General features: G+C 44.0%; 1 protein-coding gene across 1 annotated transcript in view; it reads right to left on the reverse strand.

Moving 5' to 3' along the window:
• Positions 1-25,104, reverse strand: part of F12 (coagulation factor XII) — a 35,323-nt gene that overhangs the window by 2,550 nt on the left and 7,669 nt on the right. The window contains exons 4-13 of the mRNA XM_083182075.1: positions 16,071-16,141; positions 14,318-14,425; positions 12,559-12,690; positions 11,631-11,735; positions 11,348-11,522; positions 9,748-9,854; positions 8,388-8,694; positions 6,517-6,653; positions 2,047-2,187; positions 1,464-1,612 (exon numbers count right to left, since the gene is read on the reverse strand). Of these exons, the coding sequence (XP_083038201.1) occupies positions 1,464-1,612; positions 2,047-2,187; positions 6,517-6,653; positions 8,388-8,694; positions 9,748-9,854; positions 11,348-11,522; positions 11,631-11,735; positions 12,559-12,690; positions 14,318-14,425; positions 16,071-16,141 (1,432 nt within the window). The remainder of the gene's footprint in view (positions 1-1,463; positions 1,613-2,046; positions 2,188-6,516; positions 6,654-8,387; positions 8,695-9,747; positions 9,855-11,347; positions 11,523-11,630; positions 11,736-12,558; positions 12,691-14,317; positions 14,426-16,070; positions 16,142-25,104) is intronic.

A 25,104-nucleotide genomic window follows, 5' to 3' on the forward strand; every position in this document is an offset into this window, starting at 1 on the left:
GTGGATGCCAATCATAACATATGTGGAAAAAGTAAATACTGTCCCCAACATATAATTGAACCCAAGGAGGACATATAAATATAATTTATTTAATTAATTCTTAAAAAAAATAATTATGAGGGGTGCTATGAAATCATAAACAAGCTCCCCGCTTTTTATTCTGGATATTCCAACTTCCAACACAAGTGGGTAAGAGCAACGGGACGTAATTTACATACCATCAGGTCTGTGACAGGTATAGGTGGCTATGATGTGTGTATAATCTATTTATAGATTTATTAATTAATTTATTTTGTATTTAAGTATTTTTAATTGCTGTTTTAATAAATACTATTATGTGCTTAATTCAGTGCGCTCTCTAAATTATTCTTGAATAATTCCAGTCTTTTTTCTTTATTGGGATCGACCATTGATCCTATTGGGAGCTGCCATATAGATACTTTGTTTGTTTTTTAATATATATTCATTTATTTTCGCGCCCGATTTACATATACGCTATGAAAAACATTCTGATACTATAGGGTGCCATGACTATCAACAAATTGGGAACTATTGTGTTAGACCAGGGGTGGGGAACCTTTTTTGTGCCAAGGGCCATTTGTATGGGGAAAAAATCCTTCAGGGGCCATATGTAAAAAAAAAAAATTCTTACAAATTGTCCTGCTGCAGCCGTCCCACGCTCTGGCGGCTGCCGCTGAATAGGACTGACAGTCTCCGGCTGCTGTTGATTAAGAGGAATCTCACGAGAACAACCGACCTCTCAAGAATTCCCCTGCACTTGACTACCGGCAAAGCGGGTGGGAGGGCCACTCAGACCGGATACGGCCCCCGGGCCCGAGGTTCCTCACCAGTGTTCCCTCTAAGCTGTGCGCACGTGCGCGCGCACACAACTCGACGAGCGTGCGCACAGACATTGCAACAGAGCGCACAAAGCAGCACTGGTCCCTTTTTGCAGTTGTGGACTCAATTAATGTGTGTTTCACCCATTAACTACATTGTGTGTTGTGTTTTGAATGTTTAAATGTTTAATATCATTTTGAAGTAAAGTTAACACAAATGCTGAACGTCATTTTCCAGTTATATATAGAAGTGACGCACAAAAATGTAAATTTCCTTCCAAAGTTGCACAGCCAAAATCTTTTGCCGCACACAGCCTTCGTAAAATTAGAGGGAACATTGTTCCTCACCCCTGTGTTAGACACTAAAAGGGGTTAATTAAGGTTAGGAACTAAGGGGGAAGGGGGTTAGGGTTAGGCTGTGGGGTGAGGGTTAGAGTGCGGGGAAGGGTTAGGGTTAAACACTAACAGGGACAGATATGGGGGTTTAGGATTAGGCATCAGTTAGGGAGTGTTAGGGATAGGGGGAGACAGTAACTATACTCACAGCAACCCAACTACTAGCACATTTTTCTGTTTTTCCACAAGCATATTCAAAGCTTTATTATGCCTTATAATGCTTCTTACCTGGCAGGCATCCACACCTCCCTCCATGAATCCCGCACACATCATACCCTTAAGTATTTTATCACCATGGGCAAGAGGAGACTGGCACTGTGTAACAGGGATGACCGGGATATGTGCTTCCTGCAGAAATAATGCATAATGATCGTCTCCTGTAAGTACAAAATAGAGGCAAAATTATCATAATGGGTAACCTCGAAAGTTAAAACACATTATTCTATACTTTCTTTCCACCAAACAATGTGGCTCAACCGGCCTCTCACAGTGTTCCAGGTCCAGAAACGATTCAGCTGCTCCAAGCATCTTTAAAACAACTGTGAGTGACAAAACTACTTTGCTAGGTTGCACTGATCGTTTTATGGGTGACGTTTGTACATCGGTGTATCGTGTGCTACCATGAAGCGATCACAAGCTTTTTCTCACTCCAAGTTCTTTTGTACTTTATAAACTAATTCCTATGCGGTTAAAGTCGCAGCCCAGCTCTCTGGTACACTGAGGGTTAGATGTATGAAGAAAACTACAGTTCCTGACTCCTCTTGGGGAATCATGTGTACAGTATGGTGCATAGACGGACACATTTCCTTACCTTCATATTGATGACCCCAACCAACCACTTCGCAGTGTTGCACAGTCCCAGTGGTCTTGGAAGTTTGTGGTAAACATACCGGCTGCACAAATTGTGAGAACTCAGAACAGGCGGCTTTTGCATTTTGCAATCTTATGAGAGCTGAAAGAAAACAATGTAGTCAATAGAAACAGATGGACCCCATACTTTAGGGTATCTAAATGGCTCACAATGTCACCCAGCATGCATACATACATACATACATACATACACACACACTGCATACATACACACTGCATGCATGCATACATACATACATACATACATACACACTGCATACCTATCATACTGTACATACACACACTGCATACATACATACATACATACATACACTGCATACATACACACTGCATACATACATACATACATACATACATACACACACTGCATACCTATCATACTGTACATACACACAGAGCACACTGCATACATACATACATACATACATACATACATACATACTGCATACCTATCATACTGTACATACACACACAGCACACTGCATACATACATACATACATACATACATACACACTGCATACCTATCATACTGTACATACACACACAGCACACTGCATACATACATACATACATACATACATACATACACACACACTGCATGCATACATACATACATACATACACACTGCATACCTATCATACTGTACATACACACACTGCATACATACATACATACATACACACTGCATACCTATCATACTGTACATACACACACAGCACGCTGCATACATACATACATACTGCATACCTATCAAACTGTACATACACACACAGCACACTGCATACATACATACATACACACTGTATACCTATCATACTGTACATACACACACAGCACACTGCATACATACAAAGATACACACATACCCGATTTTGAAAGGTTGGGTGTGAGCCCCCTGCTCCTCTCTGCGCAATGAATAGATGCCGTTCATGCGCACAGCATCTATTCAGTAATCACCATCTGCTCTGCAGAGCAGCAGTGATCGCCGTCTCCCCCAACTGTCCCCCGTCCACAAGATACTGTGTCCAACGGGAGAGACAGTGGTACAGTGTCCAATTAGCGGGACTGTCCCGCTGTAATGAGCACAATTAGGAGGTATAAATTATCCTAGCTTGTGCTGGTATATTGCACCACATAGCAACATTATAGATAAACATTTATTCTGTGTTCACCAGTTATAGCAACAGAATCACATTAATTCACAGAAATGTAAATAGCACTGCTGTATCCTTTACATCAGACAATATGCCATCATTAATTCATTGTAGTGGTAGTATATAATTAATGATAATAGGAACAACAGTAGGGGAGCAACCCTTGATCATGGGATCCCTGGAGCTGCAACTCCATTCAACCTATTTTTAGTCTGGAGCTGCTCATCAGGTGGAACTGATGGACAGTCAGAGCCAGTGCCCCTGGCAAGTGCCCTCATAGGCAATGGTTAGATAAGTCCCTCTTGGCACCTATAGCAACATGATTGTCTGCATTGCTAAAGGGTTCTATTTTGTTTTTTGCCTATCCACAGAAACTCTCCCCAGAAAGATTTTGGTTTGTCAAGGTAAGCTTTTGCCAAAAAGGTAATTCAAACCTGATCATGCTAATTTGAAGAGCCCCGCGATCATATAGCCACTGCCCAGCCAGAGTGAACTCCCACACTGTGCCTGGCTGCAGCCCTGCGATCAGATTGCCACCGCCTAGCCAGGTTGAACTCCCGCACTGTGCCTGGCTGTGGCCCTGCAATCAGATAGCCACCGCCTAGCCAGGGTGAACTCCCGCACTGTGCCTGGCTGCGGCCCTGCAATCATATAGCCACCGCCTAGCCAGGGTGAACTCCCGCATTGTGCCTGGCTGCGGCCCTGCGATCAGATAGCCACCGCCTAGCCAGGGTGAACTCCCGCACTGTGCCTGGCTGCGGTCCTGCGATCAGATTGCCACCGCCTAGCCAGGGTGAACTCCCGCACTGTGCCTGGCTGCGGCCCTGCGATCAGATAGCCACCGCCTAGCCAGGGTGAACTCCCGCACTGTGCCTGGCTGCAGCCCTGCGATTAACTGCAAATCTATTTGCAACCGCTCAGCATCTCATGATTTTTCCAGTGTGTGTGAACCCCGGGAGCTACTCTGCAGGTGTGATAGAAACCAGGGCCAAGCTGAGGTCACACTTCCTCCCTGAAAATTCCTGTTGTCTGCATTTTCCCTTACACTCCCAGTAAATGGCCGGGTGACACCCACAAATGCTGGGTTCCTGTCAATAAACTTGAATAAGGCCAGCCATTAAAAAAGGAGCTGTATTGTATTGCAGGATGGCCTTGCGCATGTTTATTGCGAGCAGAATGCATGCGCAGTTGATCGATAATCGTCCAGGTGGTAAATTCGCAGTAGTGGGATCAGATCTGAATAACCCCAAAAGATCATTTGTTCCTCTTTATGTCCCAGTGGTGTCCTCCTTGGCCTTCACCCATAATGCCCTTCTTGGTTTAGTGTGGTGTATGGTACAGGTGTAAACCACCACTCAAATTCAAAAGAGTTTTTTATCAAATTGAAAAAATGTTACCACAAATTGCTGTGAATTAAGAGCCAACAATTTGCTGGTTATATTTAAGATCACTGCCTGAACCATTAATTCAAATGGTATTCACATTCTCTATCACTCTCTTCAGGGCTACCATCAGAAATTGCATACCTCCCAACTGTCACGATTTTAGAGGGACAGTCCCGATTTTCGGGTCCTGTCCCACCCACGGCAGGCATTGTCCCGCTGCGGGGGGGGTGGCAGTTGGGAGACCCCCAATCTAGTAGAATAGACGCTGTGCGCATGCGCACAGCGTCTATTCTCGTATGAAAATGAGGTCGCGGCTAATTAGCATAAGCCACGTCCTCATTTGCATACACCCCGCCCCCTTGGGAGGTATGGAAATTGTTGTGCCCGAAACTGAGGAAATAGGCATTGTGGTGTGTGTGGTCGCCTCCAAGGGAACCCAAAAGTGCTCACCAGCCAGTTTGCGTTCCTTTCGCCGATGCTGGGTGGACTCCAGTCCTCCTCTGATGGCAGACATGTCTGTCATTCAGGGCAAAATCCAGTCACAACAAGTTAGCTATTGATGGCTTTTCACTGGAAAGAGAATGTACACTGTGTTTCCTTCAATCTTCTTCTATTTCAACACAAGGTGCCGGTGAGAAAGCTGCATGTGTATCTATCACTTATATTGCCTGATGTCTTTTTCTTTCGCTTTTTTCTTTCACAATTGCTCACTTACTAGGCTGTTACTTCCAGTGACTTGGATATGTAATCCTATAAGATCCGGAGGGCGTGCGGTTCATTGGGCCCAATTGAGACCTGATCTTGCGGCTGCGAATGCATACATCGACCGATTAACGATGAACAGCGTATGCAATGCGCATGTGCGACGCTGGCCAGGGATGAGGTCCTGCTACATTTTCTATTTGCATGCCTTTCGCAAGATGATAAAGAGGAAGTAGGCGTGGTAACCGGCTGTTTCATAGGAGGGCCAAGAAAAACACGAGGCGTGCCAAAAAGACGCTGGGAGTATCAGGGAACTGCAGGCGTGCCCAAGCATTTTAGGGGAGGGTGTTTGGAAGCTCTAGTCCGGATATTCCTGTTTTAACTGCAGCCACCAAGTAAGTCCCCGGCTACTCCATTCACACAGCGTACACATTCATTTGCAAGGCAGAATGTCACTATAGCGAGGTGGCCTCTACCTGATCACTGGCTGCTGCACATTCGCGGCTGTGCCATTTGCTGTGAATTACCCCATTATCATGGGTACCTGGCAACCATTTGCCTTCTGTTACATCCTGCATCTTGTTTTTCAATGTAAAATTTACATAATTAAAATAGATTTTCCAAATTAAAGACTGTTAGATCCCCCTTGTATCTGGATGGCAATTTAAAGAGTTTTGTGAGATTTGTGAATAATTACCAACATTTAAAAAGTGTGAGTTAAGTACAGTAATACAAATAATACATTTAGGGCCTGATTCAGACCTGTTTGCTAGGCTGCGTATGTTCACAGCCTAGTGAACAGGAAAACGCTGTCCACCACCGGGCCGAATGCTCGCCCCGCACTGCACGAATCCCCGCATTTGTATCGTCATGTGACATCAGCCAGCAACGCTAAGCAGGCATCGACATGCCAGCTTCACAGAGGAATGCCTAGCGTTTTTATGGGCTCACCCATAAAACACTGGATGTTCCTCTGCTCTAGCCCCCTGCCCACCCCATCCCCTTACAGAGTGAATGCCTCTATGAGTGTGATACTCACCGAAAAGCATTCGCACAGGGGGTTTGCACATGCGCATACTCAGCCTGCTCTGAGCACATCTGAATCACCCCCTTATTACGTCTCTTATACACTTTGCCTCCTCACAGCAGATGATTCCTTAAATCTTACCTATATCATTCTGAAAAGTGTTCTCAGAATACTGTTCATGGAGGATGTATTTCTCCACTTGGAACACGGCTGTGCGCTGGTCTGTTGTATTAAATAGACTCTGCCCTAGCACCACTGTGAGATCCTTCACACTTGGTCTGTAAGAAAGAACACATGCCAATAGGTGCCAATATATATTCAATATTAATACGACAACGCAGTTTGCACTGAATGACTAGCAGCAGTTTTACATTATTAATTATTATGTCCTTTAGTTATAATAATCCATTTAATTTCATATTTAATTCAGGGGTCAGAAGAGATTGTATATTTCATCAAGTGCTTGGTAGATCAGTGATTAATTACCCTTGAATAAAATGTGAGGACATAAGAGTACTGCCATTATGTAGGAGAAATTATATCCACTGCAGGAGGGACAGCACTGTCTCTGGCTGTGGTGGCTGCCAGCTCCTGGCTGCTCATGGTAGATCTCCAAATTGTAGCGAGATCCCGGGATTGCTTAAAGTGGTCCTGGAGAGGTGGTGGAACTATTTTACCATGACAACTATTTGACCCCGCCCCCCATGCAAACTATAAATTTATAGCCCTATCACACAATAGTAGTCACACAATAGTACCCCCAATTGAAATTGATGTTCATATTACAAAACATGTAGTGCCCCCGAGTCAAATTATACCACATAGTAGTGCCCCTTATTTACATTCCAACACACAGTAGAGCCCCTTATTCATGTTACATCACTCAGTAGTGCTGATTATTCATGTTATGCTACACAGTAGTACTCCTTATTCATGTTATGCCATGCAGTAGTGTCCTTTCTACTCAACGCCTGTAGTGGCACCCCTTATACACAATTTCTTCTTTAGTAGTACCCCTTAGACATAATGCCCACAGCAGTAGTGAACTTTACAAATATTGTACAGCGCAATAGGGATCTTTACACAAAATGCCCAAAATAGTAGTGCCACTTACATATAATGCCCAGAGAAGTGCCCCTTATACACATCTCTGCCTCTGTCACTCCAGCACTTCCATACCCTGTGTCCCCCCAGCAGCTTCTTCTCCTTGCTGTTTCCCTCTAGCCTCCCATCTGCATGCACAGTGCCTGACATACGCATGCAGGAAAAGGAAGCCGCTGGGACCTGTGGAGGGGACAAACCCATCCAACATACACAGCGTGAGTAAGTACCAGGGAGTGCTGGCAGCTAAGTGTGTGTGGGGGGGGGGGGGGAGGGTGGAGCCATCAGGGCTTGAGGAAGAGTAAGGTGGCTGCCGCTCATCAGTGAAACTAGCGCTACCTGCATCATTTATTGATGTGTGTGGTTTGGTTGGCTTTTTCTTTTGGAATTACTGGGCAGGTCCATGGTGGAGGTGGCAGTAGTTTCCCATACCATAACAGGTGGTGGAACTCAGTTCCACCCCATCCCCACAACACACACATTTTAACCCCCTGTTGAGTTCCCACGCATGCCCCTGTTTAGTTCCCACGCATGCCCAGTAAGACAGGGTGTATCAGTACTAGACTCATGCACTGTGCGCTATGTTGGGGATTATCTGTGCTGCTTCCTGCTTCACCTTGTTTAAAGAGTCAAAGCAGGAAATGTTATAGCAGCACTATATGTGCCACTGTAATATATTTCCCCCATTTACAGTCAAGTGTCTCTTCTGCATGCCCAAACCTGCTGTGACAACTGCTGTATCCTTAACATTGATAAGATGGGTAAGATGAGTAACATTGATGAGATAGGACAGCAATGCACATTAACAGTTGCAAAATACTTCACGTCGGGTATTTCCAGGTGTATTGCAACAAGAAAACAGAACGAAGATTTGTAGACAGGTATAATGGCATTAATGTAAATCATCTTACCGGCGGTCTAAGCAGTGAGCTGCGGTGACAACCCAACAAGGCGAGATGAGGGATCCACCACAGAAGCTGCTCCTGATATAGATGGCTGCCATGTAAGGATGAGCTGCAGGGAGGGCTACCAGACCTCCAACAATACGGGATGAAATTGAAGGGCTTTTAAGGAACCGCTTTCCACAGTCCAAAGGTAGCTTTCCTATGACATTACTCTTAGCTGCTGAATTGCCTGGGGTCTTAGAAGTGCTGACAGGCAATTTAGGTCCTTGGGTTGGAGACTGGGGTTTACTGGTTTGTAGAGGTAGTTTACTGGCTAAGAATAAATAAAATGTTTAAATATATTAATCATACTGAAAATGAACAAATAAATGGAGGCACGGTGGTTAGCACTGCTTTCTCTCAATGCTTAGGCCATGGTTTTGGTGCTCTTCAAGGAATTACATCCCATTTAACTGACAATTAAACTACGGCATAGTCCAAATACAGTATGCTTTCTTTCACATAGATATAGTTGGTTTATTTTATCAGGTTAGGTTCCTATTGTGATGTAAGAGATTGCAGATTGTATGTTACAGCTGAGGAATAAAATGAAGGCCTAACCTATTCCATGTTTGCTAGCCATCACCTGTCCCGATGTACATTACATTCATTACAGTTCTGGGGGGGGGGGGGGGGGTAAAGTTCTTAAGGTGACTGCCATATGGCTGTGTCAATGTATCTTAATGATGGAACCATTACAGTATGTACATTTATAACTTTTGTTACATGGACTGTATAAATGGTGAGTCCCTGACTGCCCATACACGTGTATGTATGAATTACAAAGGGAGCTACATGTGTATTAGTCTAGGGAACCTGCAATCTTTAATCAGGCCCTGCAAATCTGGTTAAGCAGTTGGAAGTAATTTGGGCATACATCCTCAGTGTGTACCTACCCTATACCAGGTGTAAGAAAATGGTCTCCTTACAGACATATAACACGCTTACATGGTCCACCTATGTAACATTACATACATAAGAATGCCACATCAGACCACTATTCCACCTCTCTGGTAGTCAGTGCTTATACATTCAGAGAATTCTCACAAGCGCTTGGCAAGCACAATGAACTTATCATGCAGCAGGTGCAATCTTCAGGCTACGATGCGAAGCACACAGGACAGCTCATCGGACCCGATGTCAAACACATGCTAAAATCTCTGTGGAATCGCCCTTGTGTATGGGAGGGTGTGTTTCTGGGCGGTGACTGGGCTGGGGCCATGCAGGCACACAGATAATCGTTTTCTACTTTTGAATTGAATTAGACAATTTGCAAATATTCCCTAATCTTATTTATTCAGTTGTCATTTTCTTCTGGGCCTTGTACCTGGTGTACTGGTTATCTGCTGGCACGGTGGGATCAGGCAATGTTCCCAGCTCACTCTTCCTTCTTTCAGTATGAAACACCAAGGATTTGGGTCTCCATCAGGGCTCCTACAACAGGCAATAAATACTGAGGTTTTATAAAGCAAATTTACTGTCAATGATCCTAAAAACACAGCAATACTAAACAAGATAATGGGTGAGATTTAATAGGATGAGAGATTCAGAAAGTGAGAGATTTGGTAAGAAATCTCGTTTTTTTAAAAGCGCCAATCATTTACACTTCAAAATCAAACTGGTTTTGCAGGGTAAATGATTGCCGCTTTAAAAAAACTGGAGATTTCTTACCAAATCTCTCACTTTCTGAATCTCTCATCCTATTAAATCTCACCCAAAGTGTATAACAAATAATAACTCGCCAGAACGCATTATTAGGAGTATTTGATACTTCATTAGAAATGATCACGGCTAATATAACATTTAGTATTTTGTAACTTAAACACATATCCAGAATATAACATAGCTGGGAACAGAGAGCCTGATTCAGGGCCGGTCGGTCCCCGGCGTTTTCGCTCCGGGGACCAATGTTTTTGCACTGCGCATGTGGGGTGGGGTGGCTGGGGCCAGACTGAATCCAGCAAAGTAAGGGCCCGATTCAGGTTCTGTCGGTAAGGTGCGGACCTTGTAACTTACTGAGCATCTGAGTTGCTTCCCGCCGCCCCCACGCCACTGCCGGCAACATGCGAGAGGATGTGCAACGAGAACACATCCCCTACTAGCATGCCTCTGCTGCCAGAGAAATCCTTCGATGGTCACTGACTAGACAAAGACGGGACGGACGGCCGCCTGCATTTGCATGGGGACTCCCAGCGGTTTCCTGGGTGTACCCACTGTTTTTGTGGGCACGTCCAGGAAATGCTGAGCATTCTCATGGGCCCGCCAACCCCCCCCCCCCCCCAGGTGCTTGCAAATAGTTTGCCAACTATGCAAGTTGCCGAAGCCATTGGCCAAGGGGGGCTGCATATGGGAATACTAAAGCATGCACAGGCACACTCCCCAAAACATTGGGACGGGGCTGAACTCGCTATATTGCGAGTCGACATGAATCACCCCCTAAGAACACTGGTCCTGATGCAGAGAGGTACACAATGCTGATGTTCCACACAATTGGCAGACAGCTCATGTGCCATGAGTGCATTGCACATATGACAAGGGATCACATTGGCAGTGAGGTTTTGACCACAGAGTAACTAACAGGAAGTGACAAAATGCATGAAAAATACAAGCTTGTCCTGGCTATTTTAAGGGCCTGTATCTGTCATTAGCTGCATGCTCTATTATGAGAATATGGTGCCTGCATCCCTACAGCCATGTGCGGCTTGCATATTCATAGGATTACCTGTAAGCCCGATGTTCCTTGTTCTTGCATATAGGCTGGGAATGTGTACACAACTAATAATGAGCTGCAATCAGACCCCCTCTCTGCAATAGCCTCTTACTATGTTTTATTACTGTGAGCCTGTGTTGGATCCGGCCGCTGTGCCCAAAAGCACAGAGCACCTACATTACAGTAGTAGCGATCAGTTCCATGCCTCTTGTATTACCTGCAGTATGGGTGATGTCCTATGCCATGTATCTGTGCATTCTGGCCACTATACAGGGAGACCTCATGCTTTATGATATCACTTTTCCAGTTTAAGCAGGGTACTCCTGTCGCAGTGACATTGACAGTACCTCTGTATAGGGTACCATTTCCAGAGAGGCATTTCTCATCTTGATCTTTAAAACAAAAAGAAACATGTCATAAATATACAAGAATAAAATGTGATTGACAATTACATTTCTTTGTATACTGCGTGGAAATGTATATGTGACATTAGTACTTACTTATTTCGCAGTGAGGTCCTATGTATCCCTGTGCACACCCGCACACAGTGGTGTGCTTGTGCTGAATGCAGTGTCCTCTATTGAGGCATGGATTGTCAGGGCAGTCTGTAAGTTTGGAGTAGAGGTGATATCACACAAAATCTCAAATCAACAAAGTTTTACATCCAGGGACAGATTTACTAAAAATGATTAAAAGGGATGTTGCTCATACAACCAATTAGATTCTAGCAGCAGCGTACTAGATAAGCGATAGCTAGGAGGTGATTCATTGCTACTGGCTACAACTCCTCTTTTTCTTTTTAGTAACACGCAGAGCTGTTTATCAACGTAAAACAATACAGATGTACAAAACTTTTTTACATTTATTTTGTGACTCAAAGTACTTTTTTCTGTGTATCTGTACCCTTTACTGTAGGGCCGGGGTATACAGTCAATGGGTCACCAGCATTTTGGTCGACAGTCATTAGGTTGACACCATTAGGTCGACATACATTTAGGTTGATATGAGTCTAGGTCGACATGCAGGAAGGTCAACATGGGTTAGGTCGACAGTCAAAGGTCAACATGGGGCTTTTCACATTTTTTTTGAGCCAACATGTGCCGACCGGCGGTATTTCATGCCCACCATCCACTAGGGCGTGGTGGGAGAATAAAATGGTGTGCCGAGTGTAGCAAGGCGCTATGGCCCTTGTTCTGATTGAGTCGGATGGCTCCGTGTGCGGTCGGACGGCCGATGTTTGGTATTTGCGCATGTGCAGAGGCATATCTGAGCATGTGCTAATGCCTCGCACGTCCAAACACGGAGTGAGGTCCATGCAGAAAACGATTGTATGGAACCATCCGAGCAAGAGGTGGAGAGGGGCGTGCAGGGCTGTTTGGGCTCATTACCATTTCTCACTATGGGGCTTGCTGTTTATTTCCAACTCACGTTTCCCAGTCGTCGCTTTACAAACGCTCCCCTTCTCACCACAGGTGCATTCTTCCAACTTAGGATGGACGTATCGCAGCCACTTTTCCTTGGGCTCAAAATATTGCTGCAGCCCTTTATCAAAGCACTTGTCTAGAAAATGAAGGATGAAGAAATGAAATCTAATTTGTATATAATCCACATAATTCCATTATTACCCATATGCAGTAGTATGGATCTTTAAAATGAGATGTAAGTGTATATTTAAATATACAGGTATGTGTTTCTGCTTTGTTCTGCTTAGATCATCTCGTCTCTTCCCACTGATTTAACTTATTCAGACGTTAAAATAACGAAAAATGTAGTGAAAATGTAGTACCAAAAAGCCTTATATAACAGTATCCACATGGCTAACAGACTATGGCCATGATTCAGCTTGGCTCGGTAAGCAGCGAAAATCACTGCTTACTGAGTGCTGAAGCGTCCGCCGTCCGAATCCCCTCCATGTGTTCACTAACCGACCATCAAATGATTTTTCCTGCAGGAATAAAGGTCAGTTGAAACTGACTAATATTTCCTTCAGTGTCCGCCGAAGGCGGGGTGGGTGCTGATGTCCTGCGAAGTCAGCGTTGCCAGCCCCCAGCAGGTATCGGCCCACCTGTGTTCCCATGGGAATGCCCAGCATTTTCATGGAGACGCTCATAAAATGCTGGACATTCCCATTGACGAGAACCCGTTTCCTCCCCGTCTGCCTCCAGCCCTCCTGCCCCACAACAAATGGCCCAGCTAATGTACAACTTGCTAAAGCCATTCATTGCCGGGGTCTGCACATGCGCAAATATGACTTTACGCATGCACATACACCTAAACAACGGAACGGGGATGAATTCACCCCAGTGTTCTTAGGACCTATGTCTAGGTCGACAACATATGATTGGCATACACAAAAGGTCGACACAAGCAGAAGTTTAGCCCAACTATGATTGACACATGAAAAGGATGACATGAGTTACTTTTTTGTAGATTTGTTTTTCTTTTTCATACTTTACCATCTACTTGGACTCCAATTGGGAATGATAAAGTGTGCCGAGCAGAAGCAGGCCAAGGAACCGGACCCGAGTGCATGGCTAGCAAAGCCGTACACTAATTGGGGGTGCACGTGCTCAGGTGTCTACACTGACACCCAAAAAAAAGGTGAAAACCTCATTTCAACCTTTTCATGTGTCAAATCTTTTGCTTGTGTCAACCTTTTTCCAGTGTCACCTTTGTGCATGTTGACCTTTTGGGGTCAACTTAGACATCTTCGACCTGCTATACCACACCCTTATATAACAAAGAAAATGCTCCATCTGCTGAACTAACTCTTTTGGCATATTCTTCCGTAATGTTGCACCAGGATTACAGCAAGTACCCTTTATCAATAATACTGGATTCTTGTTGTACCTACAATAATTTACTCCTACCACTTACTGTACATCTGGATAAAACTGTTAGCATTAACGCATTTGCTTTATCCAGAGAGTCCAGCAATTTCCCATGTAAGCTACAGTATCTTCCAAGCTACACAGTACCATACCCTGAAACGGAAGTGACTTTGTCCAAAAGTGGGTGTGGTCTTGTCTGAAAGTGGGTGTGGCTTTGAAATAAAAGTAGGTGAGGCTTTGATTGAAAGTGGTTTTGATTATATAAGGTTATATAGATAAATTACTAATAATAAATACACACTTTTAATTGTAAACATCTATGTGACTTAACATCTCATCTTAGTGTTTTACCTTACCTTTGTTGCAATCCTTGCCTGTGTATGGTTCCTTACATATGCATTTATATCCCCTTAAAGTGCTTTCGCATACACCTCTGGGTTCACATGGGTTTTTCTCACAATGATCTGTAAATAAAAAGTAAAGTAGAATGACACAGCGTTAACAAAGCAGCAGTATAAGTATTTACAGGCCTTTCTTCTTTGCTACTAAAAGTTGGTTCTATGGGTCATTGAAATGTGAATACAGCTGCATCCTGATGCACTAAATACCAATTATCATTACTTTGCTAATTGTGCAGGACCCATTCAGCACGTGAGCAAATGGGTCCTGTGATACAGGAAGTGGTCTCTGTTTCCCCGTTTCCTTGTCGCAGCCATTTAGCGGAAAGAAAGAGGGCAGGGATCCACGCTGTTGGACAGAGATTTTCTGACAACTCGCACAGCATCATTAATGCTGAAAACTGCCTCACGGTGTGTGAGGGATCCGTTGTTGTGTTCTTGGACACAGGTCAGATTGCTGCTGCAGTAGGGATGGCCATCGCTGCAGTCGAAATCGATGGTCGCCATTAATAGAGATATTGCAACCAGCCATCCAGAGTAACAAACTTGGTGATAGTTTTACCTATTGATGGTCATCCATATTCTTTGACTGACTGGCCCATTGGCCAATCATAATGTGGGGACAGGGCTTCAGGCTAGTCAGGGGCGTAGCTATGCTCTGTGTCCTGGCACCTTGAAAAAAATCATCTTAGTGACCTCCAGACACGAGAGATGGTTTGAGGAAAAAAATGACTTCTCAGAAAGGATAGTGGGCAAGTAGAATAGCCTCTCATCAGGGGTGGTAGAGGCTAAGACAAGTAGAGCAATTTAAACATGCATAAGATATACATAAGGATATACTTAAAAAGAAATAAGGATCAAATAGGGTTTAATGGTAACAATAAGGTTAAAAAAAGGGCCAGACTAGATAGGCTAGATCAGTGGTTCCCAACCCTGTTCCTCAAGTACCCCCAACAGTGCACGTTTTCCAGGTCACCTAGCAGGTGCACTCATTATTCAGTCACATTTTAAAAGATCCACAGGTGGAGCTGATTATTTTGCCTGTGATTCTGTGGGGAGACCTGGAAAACATGCACTGTTGGGGGTACTTGAGGACCAGGGTTGGGAACCACTGGGCTAGATGGTTCTTCTCTGCCGTCAATTTTCTATGGGTGGAACGTTATGCTGCCTGAGTTTGGCGGCAGTGCGGGATTCCGTCCAAACTCAGACATTTGTTTAAAGAGGTGATCACTTACAAGGCAAAACCATGGCTTGTCAGCGATTGCCCCTTTTAAAAAAATTCTGCACTGCCGCCGAACTCGGGCAGCATTACGCCTATTGTTTCTATGTGCTATAAAGAAAAAGAATTGAGTGCAAATTTCAATGAATCCTTTAAATCCTGTATGGTCTCACATTATCCTTTTTATTGTAAAATGCTAAATTAGTTAGAAAAATGTACCCACATACTTATAGATGATAACCATTATAATGGAGGAAATTCTCATTTGTGAGAAGTCGTTTGAATATTAGTAGGCTTCCGAAAATAGACATGTAAAATGAAAAACCTTTAATAAGCTCTTATATTAATAAAAATATTTTCCAGTATTTAGTAAGTAACAATAGCATTGCAGAGTACGGTTTGCCATAATAACTAACACTTTGCCTGGGAAAATGTAAAGAAAAATCAACTATTACAAATACTATAGCTAGCAGCAGTAAGCGGTTACTATACCTGTGACCTTGTGTCCTTCCACACAGTAGGACCAAAGCTTGTCTTCATCATAGTGTTTGGTGAGGGAGCACCTAATAGCACAGGAATAAGGAATGCAGTAATAAAACACAGGGCCTTATTCTAGTTCACTCTTTCTGACAAAATCCTTCTTAGATGGACAAAACCATGAGCACTGCAGGGGGGCAGATGTAAAATGTGCAGAGAGAATTAGATTTCAGATTTTCTTGTGCGCCCTGAGAAGTGTCTTTCCAAACTTTCTTTATTTTGTATGTATGTTTTGAGATGTAGGTGACACCTTGGAAAATCTAATTTTTCGGGCTGCATTGCACCATCAAAGATTGCTGGTTGAAAAACATCTTTCTGTCATAGCATAGATACACACATACACAAACAACATACACACATACATAGCATACCTTCACACAGCATACATACATACATACATACACACACATAACGCATAAACACAGCATGTACACAAAGACGTACATAGCAAACATACACATAGCATGCATACACAGACATACACAGCATACATACAAGCACACACACAGAGGGGGGACCAATGTTGGATGTATGCGGATGCACAGGGTCACTTTATTGCACATGTGCATACGCTGGGTGCGTGCGGCCACGGCAAACAGACGGTTCACCGGGTGCATGCACCAAAGGCTGTGAACGGGGGGCGTAGGGTGGCAGCGGATGGTTGCGCCCATGGGAATGCCCAGTGTTTCATAGGCATTCCCATGTAAACGCTGGGCGTTCCCATTGTAATTGGGAGGGGCCTCATTGGATGTTGTGTCCTCAGGCCACGCCCCATTTTTTTATGTGCGTCCATCGCTGAATAGATGCTGTGCATACATGGTAATCATCATCAATGGCTGCCAGGCTGTGTACCTTACTAGCAGGATATCTCATCAATTTCTGGGGGTACTGTGTGTATTACAATTATATGATTTCCTTCCTTTAAAATGTAATGTAGGCATACCTGTATCTTAATATATTTTGTAGTAAAAGGTAAAAAAGTTCTCTCACCCCTGAAATTAAAAATCATAGAAATACTTGGATGGAGTCCCACTTGTTCCTATTGTGCACCTTTAATTTTCAGTTGCAGCGAAAGATAATTATGAGCTAATGTGAGTATCCATAAACCTGACTTGGATTAGTTGCTGCTGGAGAGCATTAAGTCCATACTATGGGAATGAACTCACTGTTGGTAGAAAGGCAGTCCAATTATTGTGCAGGTGGTGGTAACCCAATGGTGTTGATTTTTCATGCCTGGGGGGGGGGGGGGGATGTTGGTAGTATAAGAGCTGGTTCAATGCAGGCAGTCCATTCCAGAAATAAATGTCCAATAAATAAAAAGTGCTTCCTACTGACGCGTTTCATCATCTACTGACAACTTTTTTGCCCATTGAAAAATTGTCAGTAGATGATGAAACGCGTCAGCAGGAAGTACTTTTTGTTTATTGGGCATTGATTTCTGGAATGGACTGCCCGCATTGAACCCCAACACCTGTGCAATAATTGAACTGCCTTTCGTCCAACAGTGAGTTCATTCCCATATTGGTGACTTATTACTCTCCGGCGGCAACTAATACAAGTCAGGTTTATGGATACTCACATCAATTCTCTTCGGCTGTAATGGACATATTACTTTTCCATATCTTTTCAAACTGAAAATTAAAGGAGCACAATAAGAATAAGCGAGACTCCATCCTAAGTATTTCTCTGAGTCCTTATTTCAATGTCCTACCCTTGTTAATTATCAAACTTGCTTTTTCAAAATGCTTTGAAGTGTAATTGCATATATATTAATGCTTTTAATGTTAGTAATTGCATTTTATTGTGACTTTTGATTTATTAAATAATATTTTCATATAAACTAATTGTAATACCCAATTGAGCATATTAAGTGATATTAGCGCTCGCCCACTTCTTTTTTTCTTTTTGCTTCAACTACATAGGGAGTGACCAGGGGTGGGATTCAAATAAATTAACAAAAGGTTCTATGTTCTAATGCCAATTGCACATAAAGCCGCAAATTGAAATTTACACATAAGGCAACACACTGTAATGTCTATTACACATTGTGCTATACACCGTGATGCCAGTTACACATTATGCCACACCCCATGATGCCATTACATATTTGAAACACAAGTGCTAATTACCTACATGTTCATTGCTAGTAGTGTTTTGCTGGATGCCAGGAGCCTAATGCATGATGCCAGGGTCTTCATGCTAGATGCCAAGGGGCTATATGCTTTTTGCCAAGGGGGAATGCATGCCAGTTGCCAAGGGTGAGTAAATCGCTCGTTGTCAAGGGGGAGTAAAATGCTGCCGCATTGTGTACGTACCACCACAACCAGCGGCACACAATGTGAAGCTGTGACAATACATGCTGCCCGGCTGTATACTGAAAGCAGGTCCGAGGCTATTTTGAATTCTCCCACTGGACCACAAGCCAGTAGGAGCTCGCGACCTGGCAGCCAATAAGGAGACACCACTGCCACTCCTTATTGGCTGCCAGACTACGAGCTCCTATTGGCTCACAGTCCAGCAGTAGCATTATAAATAGCCGCTGACCTGCTTTGTGTACACAGCCGGGCAGCACGCAGCTCTCTGCCCGGCTGTCACAGCTGCTTTACAGTACCTTGTGAGCGTCCACGGCGCTCCTTAGCAAACAGAACCGATAATATATTAGTTATAGGTTGTGCAGAACTGGTGCGAACCGGCTGAATCCCACCTCTGGGAGTGACCCTTTCTAGTGTGAGCAGCTTGACAAAACACAGAAAGGTGTTTCACAATTGGTAAACCTTTTTTTCCCCATATATACCACATACAGCCCGGCAGCCATTGATGATGAAGATGATGATTACCATGTATGGCTGGGTGTAGTACAAATTTTGTACCACACCCAGCCATACATGGTAATCATCATCATCAATTCATCAATTGCTGCCAGGCTGTGTACCGTACTAGCATGATATATCATCAATTTCTGGGGGTACAGTGTGTATTACAATGATATGATTTCCTTCCTTTCATATCTAAATATATTTTGGGGGTAAAAGGTAAACAAAGTTCACTGACCCCTGCTCTATGGTTACGCCATTGCTTCAAGCTCACTTGACATTAATATATAAACAACAAACAAACTGAACACAGATGTGATAGGCCTGGTAGTAGAGCAATAATGTAGTGTATTTCCTGACTCCGTAGTACAGTACAAGACTGCAATAATATAATGCAAAAATAGCTTTTATTTAGTATTTTGCATAATGGACTCATGATCAGTGTAGCAGTCCAGCATTTCTGTGGTGTTATTAGTAACAAGTCTCTTACGCAGTCAGCTATAGTGCTATATTGTTTTATTATGTTACTGGAAGGAATCATGTGCTGAACTTTGAAAGAAGGAACCACAATCATAGTTGCCTACCATCCTGCATGCTGCAGGAGACTCCCTGAAATAACAGCATCTCCCTCTCTCCCTCATTAGTCTAGCAATCTCCCTCATTTCTCCTAGCCCACATTACACTGTTACATTTTTTGGGAAAAAAGGAATGAGAGACAGATACATTTCCATTGAATCATCAGCGCCATTTCCCAGCACTTTACCAAGTATAGTATCTCTTACTAACTGCTTTGGGCTCACCTACATTTGGATATAAGTAATTTTAACGGTACTTGTGTAATATCTGGGCGCCTGATTTTTTCATTGTATTGCATCGCATCGCATGCAATATAGTGGCATACAATTCATGCGATGCGATTTTTCATTATAAAGACCCGATTTTTAATTGTATAGTCACCCATGGGTGATTTCATACCCCACTATTCAACCACGCATGGAGTTGATTTTATATAGTGTGGCGAGCGCAGCGAGCCACCAAACCCGAAGCGTGGCGAGCACAGCGAGCCCCGTGAGGGGACGCAGAATACATGTAAAGTAATACGCATCCCCTCGCGGGGCTCGCCACACTATATAAAATCAACTCCATGCGTAGTTGGATAGTGGGGGTATGAAATCACCCATGGGTGACTATACAATTAAAAATCGGGTCTTTACAGCATCACATGCCTTAAGTAGTGGCATGAGATGAAAAAATTGGGCGCCCAGATAATAAACCATAGTACCATTTTAACTTACACACCCACGCTTCTAGGTGCCACCTTCACAATCTCATTTTCAAAATCTCTCCATATATGGAACTAGACACGCCATTTGGGTGGAGCATGACACGCCGCCTCAATTAGGGCGCTTTGCAAAATTCTATTACCAACTATTATCTCCCAGAAACTAGAAACTAGTTTTCAAAAGTAGGCAAGTATGAACCACATTGAAGAGCACACTGTTAGTTAAATCATTTTTTTCTATTATGAAGAGGATATTTTGCTGAAAAATACTCTTTCAGATCTGTTTTTACACTTTGCCATTTTCACAAAACATCTAGCCCTCACCAAGGAGGTTATTCAGGTTGACTCGCAAAGCTGCGAATTTCGTAGCTTTGCAAGCCAACTAAACGCTGCCCGCCTCCCAATAATAATAATAAGCAATTTGCCCCGCCCGCTCCACCAAGCTGTTGCACATGCGTATACATGTGTATGCGCATGTGCAATCTCAAAACATCACTCACCGTTGCGAATTCACAATGGTGAGTGAGAAGCAGAATGACCTCCCAAGTCTCTAGAGTTTAGTAAATGTAACCTCCTGTGACAAATGCCCCATAACAGATCTTATTTGCGCTAAAATAAAAGATATGTATTCAGCTGTGAGAACACTCATCATGGGTATCATCAGCAATAATCGACACTGAAGGAACAACTGTTGTTAATGATCAGCCTGGAAAAGGTTAAAAGGTTAGCGTCCCCGATTCTACAGTGAGGAAGAATAGTTACAAATGGAGAAAACTAAAGACAGTTGGCATCATAGCAGAAAGATACTGCCGTACAATGATCCAGGAAATAACAAATAAGCCACAGTAAGTGATAACTATCAGGCCTCGCCTTTCAGAAAAAGACTGACCATGTGTAGCTTTCATGGCAGGGTAACTAGGACAAATCTGCTACAAAAAGAAAACACTGCAGTACGTGTAAGGTCCGTAAAGTTACTGCTGCACGGAGTAGAAATATAAGAATTCTGGCTCAATGGGCCTGATTCAGATGCGGTCAGGTGTATGTATCATGTCTGCGATTGGAGTACACTGAGCATGTTGCCATTGCTTCAGTGGGCGTCTCAGCTCCCTTGAGGATGGTTGCATCATTTGTGATGCCCCGCAGTACAGTCACTGAAAACAATTGCTGCTGCATCGGCATTGCAACCACTTCTGAATCAGGTCCAATGTCCTCTCAACCTATGAGACCAAAGTGAATTAGTCTGCACTTGGGGCCCAATTCAATATAAGTTGTAGTTTTGCGAATAATGGAGATCCCACTGTCACGAGATCCGGACCCTATATATATGCGGGTGGCGCAATTTCCTCACTCAAGTTTAGGAGAGGAGAGGGGAAGGGTGTACTGTGCTGTGCTGCTTTGGTGTCCATTGTAACGTTAATGTCCAGTCCAGTGATCCTGCTGTAAATAAGTCCTCTCCAGTGGTACAGCCGTTAAAGTCCATTTGTATTGCCAATAAAGTCTGTTGGTAATGCCGCTAAAGTCCAGTGATACAGCTGTATAATTCCAGTCCATTGATACTGCTGCATAAATTCAGCCCAGTGGTACTGCCGATAAAATCTATTAGTACTACCGTTATAGTCCAGTTATACTGCCGTTAAAGTCCAGTGATACAGCTGTATAATTCCAGTCCAGTGATACAGCTGTATAATTCCAGTCCAGTGATGCAGCTGTATAATTCCAGTCCAGTGATACAGCTGTATAATTCCAGTCCAGTGATACAGCTGTATAATTCCAGTCCAGTGATACAGCTGTATAATTCCAGTCCAGTGATACAGCTGTATAATAAAATTCCAGTCCAGTGATACAGCTGTATGATTCCAGTCCAGTGATACAGCTGTATGATTCCAGTCCAGTGATACAGCTGTATGATTTCAGTCCAGTGATACAGCTGTATGATTCCAGTCCAGTGATACAGCTGTATGATTCCAGTCCAGTGATACAGCTGTGTGATTCCAGTCCAGTGATACAGCTGTATGATTCCAGTCCAGTGATACAGCTGTATGATTCCAGTCCAGTGATACAGCTGTATGATTCCAGTCCAGTGATACAGCTGTATGATTCCAGTCCAGTGATACAGCTGTATGATTCCAGTCCAGTGATACTCCCCAAAAAAGTGAAAGAACAAGAACCACTGCCTCCTAGTGCTGAAGCTGAAGCTGTTGCTACTAGTCATGACATAGACGAAGAAATGCCATCAACGTTGTCTGTCATGGCTGATGTCATCATAGAGGGCATGTAAAATCCAAAAAGTTCAGTAACATGAAACATCAGTAACATAAAGAAAAAAAATAAATGTAAATCAATTGAGGAGAGATGTAAGCTTGCCAATATGCCATTTACGAGTGGCAAGGAACGGATTAGGCCCTGGCCTATGTTCATGACTAGTGGCAGAGGCGTAACTACAACTTCGTGGGCCCCATAGCAAAAGAGAGGGGGGGGGGGAGAGGAGGGGGGGAGAGCATAAAAGGCAAAAAAGGCAACACATTATATATTGCAATAATATTGTTATTGTTTAATTAAACTGATAAGTTTCTAACTTATCAGCCCTGAGTCTTTAAATATATGTGTATTGTGCTATTAGCCTAGTACACCTAGCCTGGTCATTATGCTGGTGTAAACAGATTACTTCTGCAGGCAAATTGCTATGAATATTGATATCTCCTGCCAGAGTTGGTACATTGTGGGGATGTAGGAGAATGGGGCTGTATTATTTTGGTTCTTACTTTTCTTGTGTTTGGAAATTACCTCCCAGATACTGAGCCTAGAGCATGGGTCCACTCCAGTGGTGGGTTCATCTAAAACGATGAGTTTGTGGGGAGGGGGGGGGAGGAGGGTTGGGGAGAGGGCTCAGGGATGATCTGGCAACCCTGGATAGGAGAGAGTGAGAGTGGAGAGAGAGGAGGAGGAGGGGGAGAGGAGGAGCAAGGGTTCTAAAGTGTTTCTCCCCCCCCCCCCCCCCCCGGGCAGATCATGGGGGTGCAGGGGATAGCCTGCACCCCCATAGCAATTGCATCCCCTGCACCCACTATAGTTACGCCACTTACTAGTGGTTCAGCTTCAAATGACGATCTAAGCCCTCCTCCTCTCCCTCTTTTTTTTGGCAATATGTGTTCTTTGGGGCCAAGTTTTTCAAACTGTCATCCTGTCTGCCGCTGCAGTGTCACTCCTAGATGGACCACGTGTTTGTGTCGCTTAGTATAGTCATACAGCTACCTCGGTGCAACCTTTTGGCCTAAAAACAACATTGTGAGATGTGAGGTATTCAGGATAGACTGGAAATGAGTGGAAATGAATGTCATTAAGGTTAATAATAGCATAGGTGCAAAATAAAATTCTGAGATTTTAGTGGTTTTTGTGTTTGTTTTTTAAATCATATCCAAAACACGAAAATGGTGTTTTGAAACAGATCCAGATACAAAACATGGCCGGAGATACAGACCCAAAACACGAAACATGAAAAGTGCCCCTAATTATCACAGCACTGCTAGGACCTGTAAGAAGATGCTGGAGCCTCCGCTGCTGCCAGAAGAAGGAAAGAGACCACTAGGGATGGTTTGGCAACAGTTCATAAAACATAATAAATGATGACATGGGCATCTCCGCCATACCGCACTTTGTGCACGCTGGTATACCAGATTCACACAAATCTGCATGAGGATATATGTGGGCGGCCTGAATTCAGAGGTATTGCATAACGACGCTATGATGTGCTTTCCTTTTAACATTATATCATATAACCTATTTCTAATTATTATACCAATATTAGTAGTAGTAGATATAAAGGACTGTATTCAATGCTCTTTTGGGAGCTGTGACGGCGAGCAGTGCTGATTGCTCACCGTCGCAGCTCGTGGGTCAGTATTCAACTGACCCCCCTTGCACACGCCATGTCCATCCTGCTGGGTTTTTACAGTGAGGTGGAAACGGCGTGTGCGGCCGCCAAAACAGCGAGGTTCACTGCTAAATGCAGAAGGCTCCCTGCATTAGCCGTGACCCTCACCGTTTGGGGACAGCAAGGATTCCCCTTCAACTTAATAGGGTTAGTGGCCAGCGTGGGGGTTTAATGGCGAGGGTGGCTTGTTTTCGGCTATCCTCACGTTTAACTGCATTGAATACGGCCCAATGGGTGAGACAAAACACCGCCAAGATTTTAAAGGTTAACAAAAATGCTGATCAAAATGTCGGTACATAATCTAAAGGTGAATGGAATACAGTTTATTTTCAGTTGGTTTTGAATATGATATCATCATTTCCTGGCTTATGCAGGGCCGGTGCCACCACTAGGCAGCCTTAGGCATTTGCCTATGGCGCCGGCCGCTGGAGGGCGGCAGTTCCGCCGCGTCACCCAGCAAGCCCTCCTCCCCCTGGAACGTCATGGTGCCAGACAACCCCCCTTCACCTCCCCCCCCGCGTCGCATGACAAGCCCCCCCCGGAACGTCATGGCGATGTGCGCCGCATCACTGGACCCAGAAGACGGCCCCCCCTCGAACGGGTTAGTGATTGATCGCCGGGGCACTGCTAGGCACCAGAGCGACCAAGGCGGGGAGGGGGGGCCCTCCCCGCCTGGGGCGGACCGGTGCCTAGCACCGGCCCTGGGCTTATGACAGCCTTATGGTCATTAATGTTCTTGGTCAATGTTTGCAGATATCAGCTATCAGTCGGCCCAGGTGGCTGTGTAGAGGCCTTGCATAAAGCTGTCTGCCCAGTAACAAAAGATCTGCTTGTTACTGTAGCCAGACAAATGAAAGTAAGCTTTCCTTGCTGAGTGATGCAAAACATTGGGTAAATTTACTAAGATGGGATTAATTTTCACATGGGATGTTGCTATGGGCAACCAATCAGAATCTATTTCTT

This window comes from Crinia signifera, chromosome 4 (assembly GCF_055691185.1).
Source record: "Crinia signifera chromosome 4, ASM5569118v1, whole genome shotgun sequence".
In the NCBI taxonomy this organism is placed as follows: domain Eukaryota; kingdom Metazoa; phylum Chordata; class Amphibia; order Anura; family Myobatrachidae; genus Crinia; species Crinia signifera.